The 19,599-nt window shown below is 46.4% G+C and overlaps 1 protein-coding gene across 1 annotated transcript in view; it reads left to right on the top strand.

Annotated features, from left to right (window-relative positions):
• The window catches only part of LOC122945558 (RING finger protein 112-like), a 29,266-nt gene extending 12,834 nt beyond the window's left edge, over positions 1-16,432 (top strand). Inside the window, exons 3-14 of the mRNA XM_044304622.1 lie at positions 2,627-2,907; positions 3,333-3,527; positions 4,437-4,574; positions 5,051-5,155; positions 5,842-5,892; positions 6,123-6,179; positions 8,001-8,084; positions 9,463-9,586; positions 9,912-10,042; positions 11,555-11,608; positions 14,647-14,721; positions 15,305-16,432. Coding sequence (XP_044160557.1) covers positions 2,627-2,907; positions 3,333-3,527; positions 4,437-4,574; positions 5,051-5,155; positions 5,842-5,892; positions 6,123-6,179; positions 8,001-8,084; positions 9,463-9,586; positions 9,912-10,042; positions 11,555-11,608; positions 14,647-14,721; positions 15,305-15,832 — 1,823 coding nt within the window. The 3' untranslated portion in view covers positions 15,833-16,432. The remainder of the gene's footprint in view (positions 1-2,626; positions 2,908-3,332; positions 3,528-4,436; positions 4,575-5,050; positions 5,156-5,841; positions 5,893-6,122; positions 6,180-8,000; positions 8,085-9,462; positions 9,587-9,911; positions 10,043-11,554; positions 11,609-14,646; positions 14,722-15,304) is intronic.
• The last annotated feature ends 3,167 nt before the right edge of the window (positions 16,433-19,599 follow it).

Below are 19,599 nucleotides of genomic sequence, written 5' to 3'. Positions count from 1 at the left end.
GCTCCCTCCCTGGGTGTCCTCCTCCTCTGAGTCCTTCTCCTTGTCCCTCACTGGGTGTTCTCCTCCACCAAATCCTTCTCCTTGTCCCTGCCTGGGTACCTTCCTCCACTGCATCTGTAGTGCCCTGGAGAGGGGGTACTGTGCGGACATTTGCCCCTGTTTCCCCTATGCAAGGTTATAAACTTCTTACTTTGCTTCACTTGAAAGGATTAACTTGCACTGTTTTAATACTATGTAACTGCATTTTGTATGTATGTTGTGATATACTGTATATCCTTTTTATTTGCACTGTATTTTCAAGGCTCTGTGGAAAGGATTAATGAATACTGAGAGACTTTTGGGACTTTGCATAAGAAGCTGGTAATTTTCCACAGCTATCATGGGCTTTAAAGAAGAGCATGTTTTGGAGGGACGGTGTACAAAACGTTCCTTCCCCGACAATCTGCTGATCACTGGCGGAGGAGACCACTGCATTCACCCCAGAGTATGGGGAGGGGCGAACGCTAATGCCATACAGACTTGTTGTTTCCCGGCAGCAGATCGAGTTTTCACGGCACAATCTGCCACCGGGAAGCGAGGATTTTTGTGCTGCACTAATGATCCGATTTCTTGGTGGTTTGCTCATTCGTTACACCACCCAATCATTGCTAATTAGTGTTACTATGAATGCTCGTTAGCGATGATCTTTTCAATTCTTGGCCTGTATAAAGGGCCCTTAAGTGTGATCTCTCCCTCCTTATCTGTTTTGTGCGCTCTGGAACTGAAAACAAACATAATGGGAAGTAAGGTAAAGGAGATCACAGCAGTACAGTGCTGGAAGAAGGGAGATGACCCTGCTTCTGAGTGAAATGCATCTAGTTGTGCAGTGAAACAGGGAATAATATGGCTGAGGAAGATTTTTAGGGAAGTCCAAAAAACACTTGTTCCTTCATCACATGACCATTTTTTATTCCCGTTTACGGGCCGTTTTTTGCATTACGTATACGGTCTGTATACAAAACCATTCATTTCAATGGTTTCCGCAAAAAAAACGAATGTACTCCGTATGCATTCCGTTTCCATATTTCCATTTTTCTGTTCCGTTGAAAGATAGAACATGTCCTATTATTGCCCGCAAATCCATGTTCTGTGGCTCCATTCAAGTCAATGGATCCGCAAAAAAAAGGAACATATACGGAACTGCATCCGTATGTCTTCCGTATCCGTTCCGTTTTTGCCGAACCATCCATTGAAAATTTTATGCCCAGCCCAATATTTTCTATGTAATTACTGTATATGCCATATGGAAAAAACGAACAGAAAAACGGAACCAAAATATAAACTCAACGGAAACAAAAAATGGAAAAACTGATCCAGAAAAAAGGGCCCGCAAAACAAAAAAGCCATACGGTCGTGTGAAAGAGGCATCACAGTTATGATTGTCCAAAGAAGCAGAGAAATGATTTTTTTTTAATGAAACCTCAGGTACGCTTTCAGCCTAAGTCCGGTAAGATCTGAAGGTTAAGTTGCCATGTCCTATACCACATTACCCCCCCCAATATCTTCTGATCCAGTGGTTTAGATTCATGATGTCACATGTGCAGCTCTATGATGTCATCACATTCTGTAGCAGCTAGGGATGAGCGAATCGACTTTGGATGAAACATCTGAAGTCGATTCGCATAAAACATCGTTTCAATACTGTACGGAGCGAGCGCTCCGTACAGTATTAGAATGTATTGGCTCCGATGAGCCGAAGTTATTACTTCTCGAAGTCTCACGAGACTTTGCATAATAACTTCAGAAATTGATATATATTGTAAAAAAACATTTCCCGAACTCGGGTTTGGTTCCAAGGTACCACTTGGAACCGAACCCGAGTTCGGGAAATGTTTTCTTTACAGTACAAATTAATTTATAAAGTTATTGCGCGAAGTCTCCCGAGACTTCGCGAAGCAATAACTTCGACTCATCTGAGCCAATACATTCTAATACTGTACGGAGCTCTTGCGAATCGACTTCAGATGTTTCATCCGAAGTCGATTCACTCATCCCTAGTGAGACTATAATAGGTGATGGGTGCGACTCTTCCTGCTTTGTGTTGATTATTCAGAGATCCTCTGTCAGAGATGTTGCCTTTTCTTATCAGTTTCTGTTCCTGTTTTTGCTTCTTCTCTTCTGCAGGCTCCACCATTTTCGAGGTGACTGCGCTGGTCACATGGGGAACCGCAGCTATAAACCCTAAGTTTCCCTACTTTATTCTGTAGACAGTATGAGCGTTTTATTTCCGGCACAGGTCATGTGATCCGGTTATTAGCCTATCATATTGTCGGCCTTTGTCCATGTTTACACTGTACTTTCTCCTTTGTCATCTGATCTATGCTGTGTATGTCTGACATTCATACAGATGTAGCAGAGCTGGATTTGCCCTATAACTGCGTTGCTCAAACATTACCCTCTGAGCACAGATAATGCTGTAAGCGTTTCCGAAATTCCAAAGTAAACCACAGATAGCTTATCATAATGAAACTTTGAGATATAGCAGAGCTGTGTGTGTCCTGTGATGCACCTCTATGAGTGTCAGACCACATATATTCCTTCCTTGTAACGTTTCTTTTTTTCTCTCCTGGATATTTCTGTGTTACAGCTGCCATTCCAAATGAAGGCTCTGCTAATTTCTTCAAACTAAAAGAGGATATCACCTGCTCCATCTGCCTCCAGGAGCTCAGTGACCCGGTTTCTATCACCTGTGGTCACACCTTTTGCAAATCCTGCATCTCTTCCTACTGGGCCACCCCACAACCCCAGCGTCATCGATGTCCAGAGTGCAGAAAAGTCTGTCCTAGAGACCAGCTGATTCCGGCCTACCGCCTCCAGCACCTGGTGTCCAAGGTTCAGCTGGTTGTCAAAGAAGAGCAGTCCAAAATGGTGGGTGAAAGCGAGTTGTCAGAGCAGAGTGTGATGGTGCTCGGTCAATAACAAACCTTACTGATGACTAATATTAGTTGTATCTGGTGAAAAGTCCACACCTCACGGTGCAGCACAGATCTGTGACAGTTTGTCAGGACACCATGTCCAAACTGTATGTGGGTTATTAGAGAATAGAAGGGACCGCCATGGGCACCTCAACCACGCCAGTGATATTAGTCGAAGATCAATGAACTAGAGTCAACTTCCTCTTTCCAAAGGGGAAAGTAATTCCCTTCACTGATGTCTTAGGTGGGTTCACAATGGAGAATCTCAACTGCCAGGCCACTGGGCACTGCCTGAATTGCAACCCACTTACAAGCATCGGCTTTATCTCAAGATCTATGTAGAAATATAATCTTTATTTTGCATAAATTTGTCCCCAGACTCCTGCACGTCCCATCCAGTTGGTCTACACTGACACAACATGCAAGATGTGGCTGGATGAATCCGCTGTGGACAGATGCTTTTTGGACAGTGAGATCTCTGATTGCCCCCTGTGCCTCATCTGTGTGATCGGAGAGAAGAGAGGAGGAAAATCCAGCTTGCTGAATTATATTCTGAGAGCTCTTCACAGACTGGTGAGGAGCTATAACCTGCAGTATACAAGGCCACATCCTACAATACATGACCAGCGATAAAACTGTCCTCTTCACCACCTTCCTGTCCAGGGTCAGGTGTCAGGCTTGTGTTTTTCTCCAACCCAGGGCTAAAGATAATTGTTTGTATACAGGTAGGGGGTGGGGGGGGACCATTGTGTGTTTACACTGCCATCCAGAAGTTCTGTTCTTGAGAGGGATCAATCTTTTGTATAGCGCATGCCCCTCCTCACCGAACCAGGACCACTTCAGAAAACGTAAAAGGATGGTGGTTGACAACCACTGTTTGTCCATTTATGAGGACATGTGCTTCCAAGCCACCCGGTTAGACACAAGGAATCCTGATCTGGGATGAAGCTGAGCTCAGGTCTGCTCTTCCATCATAAGTGAATGGGAAAATGACACAACCGTCCTTGGTCCTCATCTACTGCTAATAGAGTCTGAATGTTGTGTAAGATAGATGTCCGTCAAGCTTTCATTCAGTCAACAGCTTTCTCTCCTGACCCCTCCATACGTATGCTCAATCATCTCAGCTTATCATGTGTCCTGTAAGGGCGGAGAGGAAAAATCCAGTGCCAGACGCCTACATTCCCTTCCAGACACCTTAGTCCCCTCCAGACTCCTCTCGCAGCAACTTATGTCTTAAGAACATATGATTGGGCATGTTGAAATAAAAAAGCCTGATCCTTTTTCTACCCAACCTCTTCCATCTGAGGAGAGTCAATACACCTCCATACACATTAGGTCAGTTGGTCCTGCTACAGTCAACAGGTTCATCCAGCATTTATCTAAGGTCTATGACCTCCATAACTCCACAGATCTCCTCCCCTCGTGTTCTTAGCGCATTCACCCTGCCCCATGATCTCATTAAATTCATCTTTCTGTGTGCAGGAGAAGGGTCAGCCGGTCAGCTTGGGGGAAGAAGATGAGGCCCTCAAAGGGTTTGACTGGAGATCTGGGACAGACAATGTCACCAAGGGGATATGGGTGTGGAGTAGCCCATTCATCCTGAAGAGGAACGGAGAGAAGGTAAGGAGCCCAGTGTTTCTCTCTCCTTGGTCTCCACCATGAATGGCAGGTGATGTCTTTATCTGTTAGCTGCACAGGAACAAACATATCGGAGCTTCGGACAGAGCTTCTTCCACAATGTGGACAGATCAGTGTAGACTCAATTCAAGATCTTTGCTCTCATTGAACGAGAAGACTCTTGTGTGTATATATAGCTTCAAACCTCTTCAGATTTAGTCCAGCTCACACGACTGAGGGCTTGTTACCATGTACCAGCATTAGTAAGAGCTATCAGCCTGGTGTATATGATAGGAGATGTGTGCTGCTCCTGTACTTCATTCACAGGGGATGGTCTACACCAATACATTGTAACAAACCCTCTGTGGCTATTCTAATGACTCCGGTGAATCTGGTCCCCCACTTTTTTCTTTTCAGACTTATGGGATTTTCATGATCTCAGATATGGTCCTCAGTTATGATAACTTTTCTCTTCATAGATGGCCGTGTTTGTTCTGGACACAGAGGGGTCACTGGACATTGAGAGCAATCAAGAGACCTGTATCAAGCTGTCTGCCCTGTCCATGCTGCTCAGCTCCTACCTGGTAGGTGACTCTCAGTCTATTAGGAGATCTTATCTTTCACCTCATTCTTGGAAATCTGGAGGGGATTGGAGGTTTTGGGTTGCTGTCTGGGGTAAATCAGCCATAATGGAAGAACCTAACTCAGATGGTGAAGCTCACCATACAACTTAGACCATTTTCTGACAACTGAAAAGAACCCCATCAATAGAAGCCCCACTGCACCCATTGACCAGGGCAGAGGATGATTTGCAATTTATGGCATCCAGAAATGCAACGAACAACAAGTTATTCAGAATACACCCTTCTGTAGTGTGTGGACTTCCATAGGGCCTGCCCATTCTGCCACATAGAATGGTACAGCGGATGTTCCACCACAGAACTGCAGTATAAACTAGCTTTGGTAATTCCAATGCAGAGACTCCATCTCCTCCATACCGTGTGGCCATACTCTTAGATAGACTTGTTTCTGGGAGAAATTTCTGCAGCTGAAAATTTTGTTCCGTTTACATGACTAGGGGAGTTACATGAGTGCACCACACGTACCGATGCCTCTCTCTCCTGTATCTCCAGTATGGCGGGGGTGATATAATTTCACTCGCTCCCCCAGGGAGTTGACAGGCTGGAATCACATCTTGTAGTGGGGGGTGATGGGGCTTACACCTGTTACGGGCTCTTTGTGAACGTCTCCCAATGTAATCTTTGTTCAGATCTTCAACGTAACCAAAAGCTTGAAAAAAACGGAGCTGGATTACCTCGAGGTACGGCCGCAAATCTCTTCAAATATCCATGTTGTTGGTGTCAGTCCCTGAGCATCATCTACAGTCTTGTGAAGCTTCATCAGATCCTCGATCAGAAGTTTATGTCCAGAGAACAGTTGTTTGTTGTGTTGTCACAATGTATCAGTCACTGTAATAAAGACACCTCTCTCCATGCGACCTGCTGGATGAGATGGACTGGAGTGACCATGATGATTTCCATGTCTTTTCAGATGTATCTCCACGTTTCGGAGCTGACTGGGGAATCTTTTTCTCTACAATATCTACAGGTGACTACTGCTCTGTGTCATTCTGTCGACTCATCATCTTCTGACCTCTTCTCAATGTCTTGTGGGATATGTGGGGCTCAATGTCCTGAAATATAGGTCTTTCTTGGCTGATATTCATGAAACAAACCTTAGTTTAGGGATGGCCAACCTGCGGCTCTCCAGCTGCTGTAAAACTACAACTCCCACCATGCCCTGCTGTAGGCTAATAGCTGTAGGCTAATAGCTGTAGGCAGTGAGGGCATGCTGGGAGTTGTAGTTTTGCAACAGCTGGAGAGCCTCAGGGTTGGCCATCCCTGCCTTAGTTGATCCTCCATGCCTACGGCTTCAATGTCACCATCTTTTAATCTCTGAAGTTCTCGTCTGAGTCTCTTCTGCATCTGCTCGGGATCCTGCTGAGATTACCGCCCTTTGTCAGCTTGAGTAGTTGAACTTCAGGATGACCAAGCAATATTCTAGTAGATAGGTGAGGGGTGTATGGAGAGGTGATAGACACGAGCAGGGGGCAATACTTTGTTTTCTTCCCCTGTCTCTGTACCCACTGACCACAATTCTTCCATTGCAGCGGACCAGACTGCAGGGAAAACACGTGATGCTACGGTGGGCCGATGGGGGTAGTAGTTCAATTGTACTCACGGTTAGCAGAGTCTCCCTGGGCCAGCGTGCAGTGATCGGGAAGACAGCACGAAATCCTCCGGGCACTCTCCATTGCATGGAACACCAGCCAGATGGTAGTTGAGGTGTCATTGATGGTAGTGGGGTGTTTAAGGTGCTTTTGCGTCTGGGCCCCTGTGTTTGTGACTCCAGCACCGTAAGGTGCAAATGTTGAGTGCAGTAGTTTATAGTAGTTTAAATGATTAGGAGTCAGTTGTAATCAAACAGTTGAACATTTACTAAATCAATTGCCTTTAGGTAGTCAGTATAGATACAGTTCATTTGTATGATATAAGCGATGACTCAGAAATAGGTTCAGTAGTATTCCTTTTATCAGGTTTAGGCAGTTGTCAGTTAAGGAGTTCTCTTTAGAGTTGACACTTTACAGGCAAGACTTCTGTAATTATTCTAAGTCCGAACTCTAGCACTCTGGTACTAAATACACTGTTTTCTAATTATATTGAGCTATCCAATAAGGGTGATCTCCCTCGTGGCAGGCAAACTCTCTGCTTCATTATTTGCAGGATGCTCTCTGGAATTATTCAGGCTCACTATATCCCGGAAGGCTTCTAGTGAAATAGGATAATTCTGCGCACTAATCATCCATTCGTGTCCCGACACTCTTAGAGTTGCTCTCAGGCACTGGTGCTAGTAAAGTCCATAGGCTAGGTTCAGATTTCACCTTCACTAGGCTTGCTTTATATTTAGACATAGACTTCCTTTCTGGTGCTTGGCTGCTGTAACTACTCTTAGTATGTCCTCTCCAGGCTTGATCAGGCCCCGGAGGAAAGAGATTTCAGCTACATGGTGGATAAGGCCTGTTTCTCTCCTCCATTAACTTCCTTCTCTCTCTCTCTCTGCTTCCTCCTCCTTGAACTAACATCCTCTCTGTATCAGCATACCCTAGCTATATATAGTATGTGATGCCAGCACCACCTAGGGGCGAGTGGGTATAATGACATTGCCAGCCTGATTAATAGGAAATAATATACATTGCAAATACATTAGAAATAGGCAGCTGTTTAAAGTGTCCCTTTTACACACTTATGTCGGACGCTGCACCAACAACCCCTGCTGTCCTCCCATAACCTCCTGTACCCCACCCATATTCCGTTCCTTAGGTCCATCCTCCCATGAGATGTTATTAGAATTTGATGTTTTATATTGCAGCACTTGGATATTCTGGTTCGTGACTGGCAGGGCAAGAACTGTGGACGAGAAGCTGCTAAGTCCTACATAGATCATGAGACTAAGGTATGATGGGGGCAGCCATAGACATCACATCCAGCCAACCAATCAGAATTCATGACAACTCAGTGATTTTTCATGTTTTCTCAGCAGAATCGGGGCCCTAGGCTTTATTCTGACCAGGGGCCACATCTACATGGTGGAATATGTTCTTGTGTCTTCACACACAACCATAGGGCCTGGAGATTGGATTGTGATTTACCGGGGGCAGGGATGATGGGAGTGATTGCATTATGTGCCAATCATTGGCTGAGCAGACAGTCCAAGCCACTTTTGGCAAATCAAGCCAGAGATTTGGAAGTGGAGAGTGAGCAGCGGGGACCGTAGCAGCGGTGGAGTAACAGAAGTGACTGTAGCAACAGTAGTATCACTGTGGGGACCATAGCGGTGGCGGAGTAACAGCAAGGACTGTAGCGGTGGTGGTGTAACAGTGGGGACCATAGTGGTAGTGGAGTAACAGAAGTGACTGTAGCGACAGTAGTGTAACAGTGGGGACCATAGCGGTGGTGGAGTAACAGCAGTGGCTCTAGCAGCAGTGGAGTGACAGGACAGTACCAGAGGTGAAGGAATAACAGTGAGGACCGTAGTGGCGGTGGTGTAAAAGTGAGGACCATAGCAGTGGTGGAGCAAAAGCGGAGTGGAGTAACAGTGAGTACGGTAGCAGTAATGGGGTAACAGCAGTTGGGGACGGTAGCAGTGGTGGAGTGACAGTAGGGAAAATAGCAGTGGTGGAGTGACAGGGGGACGGTAGCAGTGGTGGAGGGACAGTGGGGACGGTAGCGGTGGTGGAGTGACAGGGGGACGGTAGCAGTGGTGGAGTGACAGGGGGACGGTAGCAGTGGTGGAGTGACAGGGGGACGGTAGCAGTGGTGGAGGGACAGTGGGGACGGTAGCGGTGGTGGAGTGACAGGGGGACCATAGCGGTGGTGGAGTGACAGTGGGGACGGTAGCAGTGGTGGAGTGACAGGGGGACCATAGCAGTGGTGGAGTGACAGTGGGGACCATAGCGGTGGTGGAGTGACAATGGGGGCCATAGCAGTGGTAAAGTGACAATGGGGACCATAGCAGTGGTGGAGTGACAGTGGGGACCATAGCGGTGGTGGAGTGACAGCAGTGACTCTAGTGGTGGTGGAATCACAGTGGGGATGGTGGCAGTGACTGGAGATCAGTGAGGTGAATAATTGTTATTTTTATCCCATTTCTTCCCCTGGAAAACGCTTTTAATGGTGAAACTGATCCGACCCTTTGGTCTTGGAGATTACTGGGAGGAGTACAGCACTGTAATAATGGAGATTTGCACAGGCAGCGGGTAATCACGGGTGATCGTGGTCGACGTATGAACCTGGGGTTACCAGACAGAAAGTTTTATGTCTTTCCTTTGTAGAAATTACAGAAGAGTCAGAAAAACCACCGTGTGCTGGAGACTCTGCGCAGTCCGTCCGTCAGCGGCTTCCTCCTGCCTCACCCGGGGAAAACTTTCCTGAGATCAAGTCAGGGGCGGCTTCCAGGTAAGATGGCTGCTTAATGGGACGGTCACTGAACAGAGCAGGGAAGGTGTGAACCACCACTGATGGAACGATTCTACGAACCAGAACAGAGAGAGCTGCTGCAAGGAGGAAAACCTACACAGGAGCTCGAGGAGCCTGAGCCGCGTCTCAGTAACAAGAGGATGACAGGACTCTAATCATTGTTTGATGATGAGGGTGATGATACTAGGAAATTCACCTGTGTACAACTTTGTTAGTCTCCTCATCTCCCCATAACTTCCTGCAGGTTATAGTCCACACTATCTGATTTGATGACGATGATGATGATACGTCTCTTAATTCACAGACATGGATGACGACTTCAGGGGTCACCTGACAACGTACGTCTCAGACCTCGTGGAAGGACTCTGGTTACACCGTAAAACTGACGTCCGCAGCGAGAGGATCACGTGTGGCCATTTGGGAGGAATGCTGAAGGTTGGACACAAAACATTAATAATCCTATCACACAGGAGGACATCACCGGTCATTATAACGGTGTCTACACCTGTAGTAATGTGGTAGAGAAGCCGGAGAGCTGCGGGATCCATACTGGAGGCGCCTGCTCTCTCCTCTCCAGAGACCCTATAGCAATCTATAGGTGCCGGGCTGAGAAGGTTCTGAGAATAAAATCCATACTGAATGTTCCCCGTCTAAACCAGGTCATGAGAGGTCCAGCATTCAGCAGAGATTCATTGTATAATATATCCTAATTAAGCTCTGATTTTCCGGTACAGAACTCCAAATCCCCTACATGACAAAATGCACATTTACTGTTGGCTCTAGGGGCACATGAGATTCTGGTGGGGGGTTGATCCAACAGTATTTTGGGGGGAATCAATAGGTATCTAGATTACCCGGTACGTCCCAGGTCTAGTGGTCTCTGTGTGGTCTGGCTGCAGGCTACCTACTAGATTCTTCCCAAGTAGCAGAGGAGAACTCGATTTTGTGAACACTGGCTGTAATGAGCAGTCATACATAGGTGTGGAGAGAGACCTCTACGGCTTCATCAGGGGAGTTTAGGTTTTGAACAACCCAAACTCCCCTGATGAAGCAGATGCATCAGTTAAACATGTCGGGAGGTTTTGATCACGCGCATCATATTTCAGGCAGGGAACCATTATTACATCTCTGGCACGGGATAGGGCTTCCTAACTAACAGACCTACAGAATCTACCTCAAGATAGAAGTGAGTGGGCAACTTAAGTGTGCATTCTCCCCCCGTCTCCTTCCCCCGCTTAGGGTTGTAAGAAAGAAGCAAGGGAAGACCCTAGGGGTGGAAGAGGTCTCTCTCCGCACCAATGTATGACTGCTCATTAAAGAAAGTGCTCACAAACTCGAATACTCCTTTATTTCGGACGAATCCAATAGGTAACCTGCAGCCAGACCGAACAAGGGACCACTGGGCCTGGGACGTACTGACTAATCGAGACACCTATAGATTCACCCCAAAATACTGGTGGATCAACCCCCCCACCAGAATCTCATATGCACTTCACTCCAATATCAGATGATAGACGTGATCTCTACGCCATAAAATAATAGTGACAGCGGTAACCCAATAGCTTTAATGATCTATCTTCTTAACATTTGACCTTTTATAGTCTGAAAAACATCATGAAGGTTAAGGCCGGACATGAATCCTAATGTTGAGGTGTGACATCTACCTGCAGAGATCGCTGTACAGGCTGTAATTCACAGTGTGCGGTTTCTAGATTAGTACAGTAGCGCAGTTACATTTGTAGGTCAATGGCATTTATGTCCTGCTAGAATCTGTTACAATGTATCAGTGCAGGTAAGAGCTATCAGACAGGAGCGAGAGGATTGTCTGCCTCACACATTGTAACAAACCATCAGCAGTGAGGTTTTCAGCCCCGGAATGTAACCGGAAGGTTGATGCGTTTGTAGAGGGTTTCTTCGTTCTTTTAATTGTGTTTTATTACATTTCAGGATTTTGTCCGCACTTTGCAGAGAGAACACTTCAGCTGTGCATCCCCAGTGGAGGTAAGAGTGTAATGTCACGTATGGCCACTGGAGGCAGCGCATCCCAGTCCCAGATCAGGATGATGTCACCGCACCCTGATCTGTATGATCTATGGCCACCTGGATCACAGCTCCAACTGGTCCAGAGTCCAGGGCCGGTTCTAGGTGAAATGGGGCCCTGGGGCGAAAAACAATAGGGGGCCCCCCCCCACATGACACTTGCTGACTTTAACCACTGCTCTCGAGTCTCTTAAAGAGACAGACAGCGCAGGCAGAGCGGCCGCCGGCGGGGGGGCCTCTCCAGTTTAATTACATTACTCCAGACCGGACCGCCCGCCTAGGACTCCTGCAGGGTTATTATTAGCACTGCAGCGCCGCCACACTGTCCTGTCCCACACAGAAAGAAATAGAATTATAGAATAGTGGTTAGTTGCGGCCGGCGCTGGGGGCCCCTAAGGAGTTGGGGGCCCGGGGGCAATTGCCCCTATTTCCTCTATGGAAGCACCGGCCCTGCCAGAGTCCAAACTATTCAAATGTAGGAGGTTGTAAAGTGCCTTTGTCATGAAACGTTGGGATTCCGATGTTTCTTAAAATCTTTGAAACCGTATTTTAGTGATCTGGATGAATTAAAACTTAGCTTTTATTCTAGCTCTTATAAGATAAATGAGATTTTGTTCCTCAAGATGAAAGTAAAGAGGTAGGTAATCGTAGATTGCTCACAGTGTCCCACGATATGACGGGACTTGTACTGAGGGCAATACTGAAATGTCCACAAAGGCAAAATATGAAGTGGCTGATGTATTCCAAACGTGATGTTTCAAGGTCTAGACAATTAGGGTGGTACACATCAGTATTCAGGCCGCAAGTGGTCAGGTTTGGTGCACACAGGCGCCAATATCTGACACGTCAAGGTGGACATATAACAAGTATTAAACAACAAAAAATCTATATGCACAACGACAAACACAACACAAATAATGACATGGATGTATGCGTATATCCGTGTTACATACTGCACACTCACACATCCACAGCATATAGGTGCACGGCGGCACCGCTTGAGAAAAAGACACACCACCAGGTGTCCTACCGTACAGGTTTGATGTACTCCAGGCACCTGTGTTCTTTATGTCTTTATCAGGCAGGGTGGTCCTTTTCGGCAGTTGGAGGGTATTTAAAGGGAATAAAGACGATGATTTTTCTTTTCTATCCCTAAAAGGCCCTCGCAGCCCTACAATAAGCCTCCAAAACTAGCCACGGGGTGTCCCACTAGTTGGGCCCCCGTCCGGAACCTAACCCTGGAATTGTGGTCCCTAAAAAGGCCCTACAAGGATCCCTACATGCACGTTTCTGGGGTAGGGCAATGAGCCCCTCCCCTCATCAGGGGATATAATTTCTAAGGGCCGGAAAATACAAAAAGAGAGTCACCAAAAATGGTGACTCTCCTATAGAGTAAGGCGCACAGGTGGGTGTGCAACCGGCAACGGGAATGAAGGAGAGGAGACAAGTAGAGTAAAGTTTCCTCCCTTCTGTCACTAAAGTGGAGCGCACAGATAGGTGCACAGCCACAGTGTAAAGTGGAGCGCACAGATAGGTGCACAGCCACAGTGTAAAGTGGAGCGCACAGGTAGGTGCACAGCCACAGTGTTAAATGTCTTACCTTAAGGTAAGACATATGCCTGCGGCACCAACCTGTGCACCATAAGAGGACAAGGGGCGCTTTTATCTGTCCCCCTTCTCTATCTTCATTGCGGCTGTGCACCTACCTGTGCGCTCCACTTTACACTGTGGCTGTGCACCTATCTGTGCGCTCCACTTTACACTGTGGCTGTGCACCTATCTGTGCGCTCCACTTTAGTGACAGAAGGGAGGAAACTTTACTCTACTTGTCTCCTCTCCTTCATTCCCGTTGCCGGTTGCACACCCACCTGTGCGCCTTACTCTATAGGAGAGTCACCATTTTTGGTGACTCTCTTTTTGTATTTTCCGGCCCTTAGAAATTATATCCCCTGATGAGGGGAGGGGCTCATTGCCCTACCCCAGAAACATGCATGTAGGGATCCTTGTAGGGCCTTTTTAGGGACCACAATTCCAGGGTTAGGTTCCGGACGGGGGCCCAACTAGTGGGACACCCCGTGGCTAGTTTTGGAGGCTTATTGTAGGGCTGCGAGGGCCTTTTAGGGATAGAAAAGAAAAATCATCGTCTTTATTCCCTTTAAATACCCTCCAACTGCCGAAAAGGACCACCCTGCCTGATAAAGACATAAAGAACACAGGTGCCTGGAGTACATCAAACCTGTACGGTAGGACACCTGGTGGTGTGTCTTTTTCTCAAGCGGTGCCGCCGTGCACCTATATGCTGTGGATGTGTGAGTGTGCAGTATGTAACACGGATATACGCATACATCCATGTCATTATTTGTGTTGTGTTTGTCGTTGTGCATATAGATTTTTTGTTGTTTAATACTTGTTATATGTCCACCTTGACGTGTCAGATATTGGCGCCTGTGTGCACCAAACCTGACCACTTGCGGCCTGAATACTGATGTGTACCACCCTAATTGTCTAGACCTTGAAACATCACGTTTGGAATACATCAGCCACTTCATATTTTGCCTTTGTGGACATTTCAGTATTGCCCTCAGTACAAGTCCCGTCATATCGTGGGACACTGTGAGCAATCTACGATTACCTACCTCTTTACTTTCATCTTGAGGAACAAAATCTCATTTATCTTATAAGAGCTAGAATAAAAGCTAAGTTTTAATTCATCCAGATCACTAAAATACGGTTTCAAAGATTCATGTGAGTGATTATATGCAAATAATCCATATTTAAGTTTCTTAAAATGTCTCTGAAAAAGTCTCCTAAAGAATAGGATGTGGTCCAGCAAGTTATGAGCGTTCTATTAGTTTTCGGCAGCTTTTCTTTGTGCCTTTTCTTTTTATCCTCATTTGTGCAGTTCTGACAATGGCCACTAGATGTCAGCACCTCACCCCATATGCCCTATATTCACAGGGTGACATCACCCACATTAACTCCTCGTTCTCTTCCTCCAGATGTATTATTCATTTGAAAACCACAAAAATATAAAGAACACGGTAAAGAAATTCAAGGATTTTGTGGAAATAGAGGTAAGAATAATATCGGTCAATATATTCCATATCTGCATGCACTGAGCTGGTTATTGGGGAGTACTTAAAGGGGTTGTCTAGAGTTAGAAAAACATGACAGATTTTATTTCTAGAATTTCTAGGGGCTGTGTCTGGTATTGCAGCTCAGTCCACAGACGGGGTTGGCGCTGTTTGGAAGTCGCCAATCTACATGTCTGGTCTACAGTGGACGCTTCCCGTGGTTTGGCCTGTGCAGCAGCCGCTCCTCGGTCGACCACATCCTAAATTATTAATGATGACCACTGGCCTCTTTCTGGTGCATTGGTTGTCACAGCTCCTCCCCTTTTACCATCACTACTGAATACTAATACCATAGTGTAGAAAGTCTGTATTACTGGGAATGGATAAACAGTTCTCATCGTGGTGACTGGTCTGATGTCAGTGCATTCATGATGTCACCCTAATTAAGGAGTGGACTCCTGATGCCATCATTCCTGCACAGATTAGAAACTCTTTGGTTGGTAATGACCCTCTCTCTGTCACGCTCTGTATGTAACGCATTAATCCCAAACAATGAACTCTGACCTCTGTGTGTCCTCCTTAGGCTCCAATCAATTCTTCAACATTTAAGATCTTGGGGGTCAGGACCTCTAAGATGAGTGAGAAGGTCAATGCGGAGGCGTCTCGTCTTCTGGATGAGTATGAGCAGAGTCTGAAAGGCACCGACATAGCAGCGAGGACAGACTTCAAGGAGGAGATGAAGGTGGTTCTGGACCAAGAAGTGAAAAAATTCTGTGATGCATACTCCAAGCGCTTCACAAAGTGTGCTGTGGGGATCGGGTGTGCCGTGGGTGGTGGGGTCCTCGGTGTGGCTGGAGGCATTGTGGGAGCAGCTGTGGCGGGAACAGTCTTGGCTGCGGAAGCTGCGGCTGTACTGAGCAGCACAACTGCCGCCATGGTCACGGGTGCAGTTGGAGGGTCGGTCGCACTAGGAACTGTCGTCGGAGCCGGTGTAGGGAAGGTAATAGGACATAGCGAGAAGAACAAAAGTCAGAAAACTGAGGATACAGGCAATGATGATACAGCAACATCAAAAGACACCGAAGAGCTGGTGCCAAAGCCAACATTGTAGCCGATGACACCAGGCAGAAGAGACATGGCCCACTGAGACTCTGGGTCAACACTGTAGACAAATATTGTAATCTTCTACAGATTTTATGGACACTTGTGGCCCCTTCATTTGTCTTACAAGGGCCCCAATCCTTTCTGATTCCCCGAGATACAATGCTCTGGTGGTGGTTTTTACATCTAGGGAGTGCACTACAGATTTTTATATGTGGATTTATATAAGACGACCACGAGGAGTAATAGAACACTGGCCGCTGATGGGGACTCCCATCCAAAAAGTTATATAAGTGACAGTTCCGGGGGCAGCGGAGCGCGCATCACATGACCACACGGCTTCCATTGAGGTTCATGCAGAATAACTGCACACATGTTGTCACTCCTTAACCATTGATAGAAAGGGGGGGATGTCTTGTGACCTCATTCTCAGGGTCTGTGGGGTGCCCAGAGGTTGGACTCCCATATTCTATTCCATTCCATTACAAATAGGGTTGAGCGAACCCGAACTGTAAAGTTCGGGTTCGTTCCGAACTTTACGATTTTTGGACCCCGAACCCGAACCTGAACATTTCAGTAAACGTTCAAGTTCGGGTTCAGTGTTCGGCGATTTCTTAGCGCTTTTTGAAAGGCTGCAGAGCAGCCAATCAACAAGCGTTTAACTGTCTGACCTTAGAAGCCATCACAGCCATGCGTACTAATGGCAGGGCTGTGATTGGCCAGAGCAGCATGTGACCCAGGCTCTATATAAGCTGCAGTCACGTAGTGCTGCACGTCACTCTGCTTTTACTAGTGTAGGGAGAGGATGCTGCTGCTGTGAGGGAGAGAATAGGACAGAATCTGTTATCAGAACTCCAATTGAACTCAGCGATCTACATAGATTTAGTTGTGTGGGTGAAGTGCACAATCTTTTCACCCTGCCCTGAGCCCAGTGACAGAGAAAAAAAACTTTTATCCGTCTGTTAGTTAGATGGGCAGCGGTGGCGGCCATTTTATGCAAGTTCTGTGCACCTGCACTGAATCTGAGCTTTTGTGACATTCAAATCCAAGCTTGAAATACTGCACTAATAATCTGGTTTTAAAAAAACAACAACAATTTTTGGCAATATCCAACATCTGGTGCATTTGCAAGATTAGTCAGTGTGCAATTTTAAGCTAGAAAAACTAATATTTTTTCTGGATTTTTAAAAGCACCCTTTTTGGGCAAAATACACTATTTTACAGCCCTTGCTGCATCTGCACGTGTAAAATTCAAGCGTTACCATATATACAGCTGTCATATTCTGTTATTTTAAAAAAAACACCCATTTTTTTTTACAAAATACTTAATATTGCAGCCCTTGCTACATCTGTGATTGTTAAAAACAAGTTTTAAAAACTTCAATAATTTTCTGGCTTTGAAAAAACACCCATTTTTGGCAATAACCTTCATCTTGGTCCTCTGCCGTATTAATCAGTGTGCAATTTAAGCTAGAAATAGAGCTATAATTTTCTGGGTTTTTAAAAACACCCTTTTTGGGCAAAATACACTATTTTACAGCCCTTGCTGCATCTGCACGTGTAAAATTCAAGCGTTACCATATATACAGCTGTCATATTCTGTTATTTAAAAAAAACACCTTTTTTTTTACAAAATACTTATAATTGCAGCCCTTGCTACATCTGTGATTGTTAAAAACAAGTTTTAAAAACTTCAATAATTTTCTGGCTTTGAAAAAACACCCATTTTTTGCAATAACCTTCATCTTGGTCCTCTGCCGCATTAATCAGTGTGCAATTTAAGCTAGAAATACAGCTATAATTTTCTGGGTTTTTAAAAACACCCTTTTTGGGCAAAATACAGTATTTTACAGCCCTTGCTGCATCTGCACATGTGAAATTCAAGGCTTATTTACTGCTGTCATATTCTGTTATTAAGCAAACACTCATTTTGGGCAAAAAACGTAATTTTGCAGCCTTTGCTGCATATGTCATTGTGAGATACACATTTTACATACTGTGGTTCTATTCAGTTATTTGAAAAACAACCATTTTGGGCAAAAAACTTAAATTGCGTCCTAGTCTGGATCTGTACGTGTGAGATACACCCTTTATATACAGGGGTTATATTCTTCTATTAATAAAACACCCTTTTTGGGCAAAATACACAATTTTTCTGCCCTTGCTGCATCTGTACGTGTGAAATTCAAGGGTTATATACTGCTGTCATATTCTGTTATTAAACAAACACCCATTTTGGGCAAAAAACTTTAATTGCGGCCTAGTCTGGATCTGTACGTGTGAGATACATACTGTGGTTCTATTCTGCTATTAATTAAACACCCATTTAGGGCAAGATCCTAAATTTGAGAAATATGAGGAGAGCGTCAAATAAGGGACATGGCCCCGGTCGTGGTGCTTCTGGTAAAGCTCCCGTTGCGGGGAGAGGACGTGGTCAATCTGCGCCAGCTATATGCACAAGTGAAACCCCTTCCTCAGGTGCGAGTAGGCGACAGAACCTGCAGCAGTATTCGGTCGAGCCTAATGCGACTCTACAAATGGTGAGGCCTGAACAAGTACAGGAGATAGTAGATTGGGTTGCTGACAGTGGCTCCGGTTTCTTCACATTGTCTCCCACCAAGTCTCCTGCTGAAAGATCAGAGTTGGCGCCTGCAGCCGATGTCCATCAGTCTTTCACCTCACCCCCTTGCAAATCAGCCAAGCAGTCTGAGCCCCAAGTCATGCAGCAGTCTCTTCTGCTTTTTGATGACTCTGTTAGCAGGGATTCCCAGGGCCATCCACCTATCGCTGCCCCAGCACCGATGCCCAAACACTAATGTTTCAAGATGAGTACATGGGAGGACCATCGCAGCACGTCTCGGATGATGACGAAACACAGGTGCCAACGGCTGGGGCTTTCGAAAGTGTGCAGACCGACATGGAGGGCAGGGGTGAAGACTAGGGGGAAGATGATGTGGAGGACGATGAGGTCCTCGACCCCACATGGAATGAAGGTCATGCGAGTCACCTGTGTAGTTCGGAGGAAGAGGCGGTGGTCGCACAGAGCCACCAGCACAGCAGAAGAGGGAGCAGGGTGCAAAAGCGGAGCGGCCGTCCCCTAGGCAGTACGCCTGCTACTGCCCACCGTAGCAAGGGACCAGGCACACCAAAGCTCCAAGGAGTTCCCTGGCATGGCAGTTCTTCAGACAATGTGTTGACGACAAGACACGAGTGGTTTGCACGCTGTGTAATCAGAGCCTGAAGCGAGGCATAAACATTCTCAACCTGAGCACAACCAGCATGACCAGGCATCTAAGTGCAAAGCACGATCTGCAGTGGAGTAGACACCTCAAAAACCAAGAAAGGTCTCTGGCTCCTCCTGCTTCCTCTTCTGCTGCAGTCTCGGCCTCTTCATCCACCTCTGGAGTGACAGTGCCACCTGCCACCCCGCAAACAGAGGATCTGCCAGCAACACCAACACCTGGGTCACCAAGCATCTCCACAATGTCCCACGGAAGCGTTCAGCACTCCATCTCCCAAACGCTGGAGAGGAAGAGGAAGTACCCCCCCTACCCACCTGCGATCCCTAGCCGTGAATGCCAGCATTTCTAAATTACTGGCCTTTGAAATGCTGGCATTCCGTCTGGTGGAGACGGATAGTTTTAAAGGCCTTATGGCGGTGGCTGTCCCACAGTACGTCGTGCCCAGCCGCCACTACTTTTCCAGATGAGCCATCCCTTCCCTGCACAACCAAGTGGGGGACAAAATCAGGTGTGCACTGTGCAACGCCATCTGTGG

The sequence above is a fragment of the Bufo gargarizans genome, chromosome 8 (assembly GCF_014858855.1).
Source record: "Bufo gargarizans isolate SCDJY-AF-19 chromosome 8, ASM1485885v1, whole genome shotgun sequence".
Classification (NCBI taxonomy): Eukaryota; Metazoa; Chordata; class Amphibia; order Anura; family Bufonidae; genus Bufo; species Bufo gargarizans.
The sequence above is the reverse complement of the archived record's forward strand: the minus strand, read 5'-3'. Positions and strand labels throughout refer to the sequence as shown.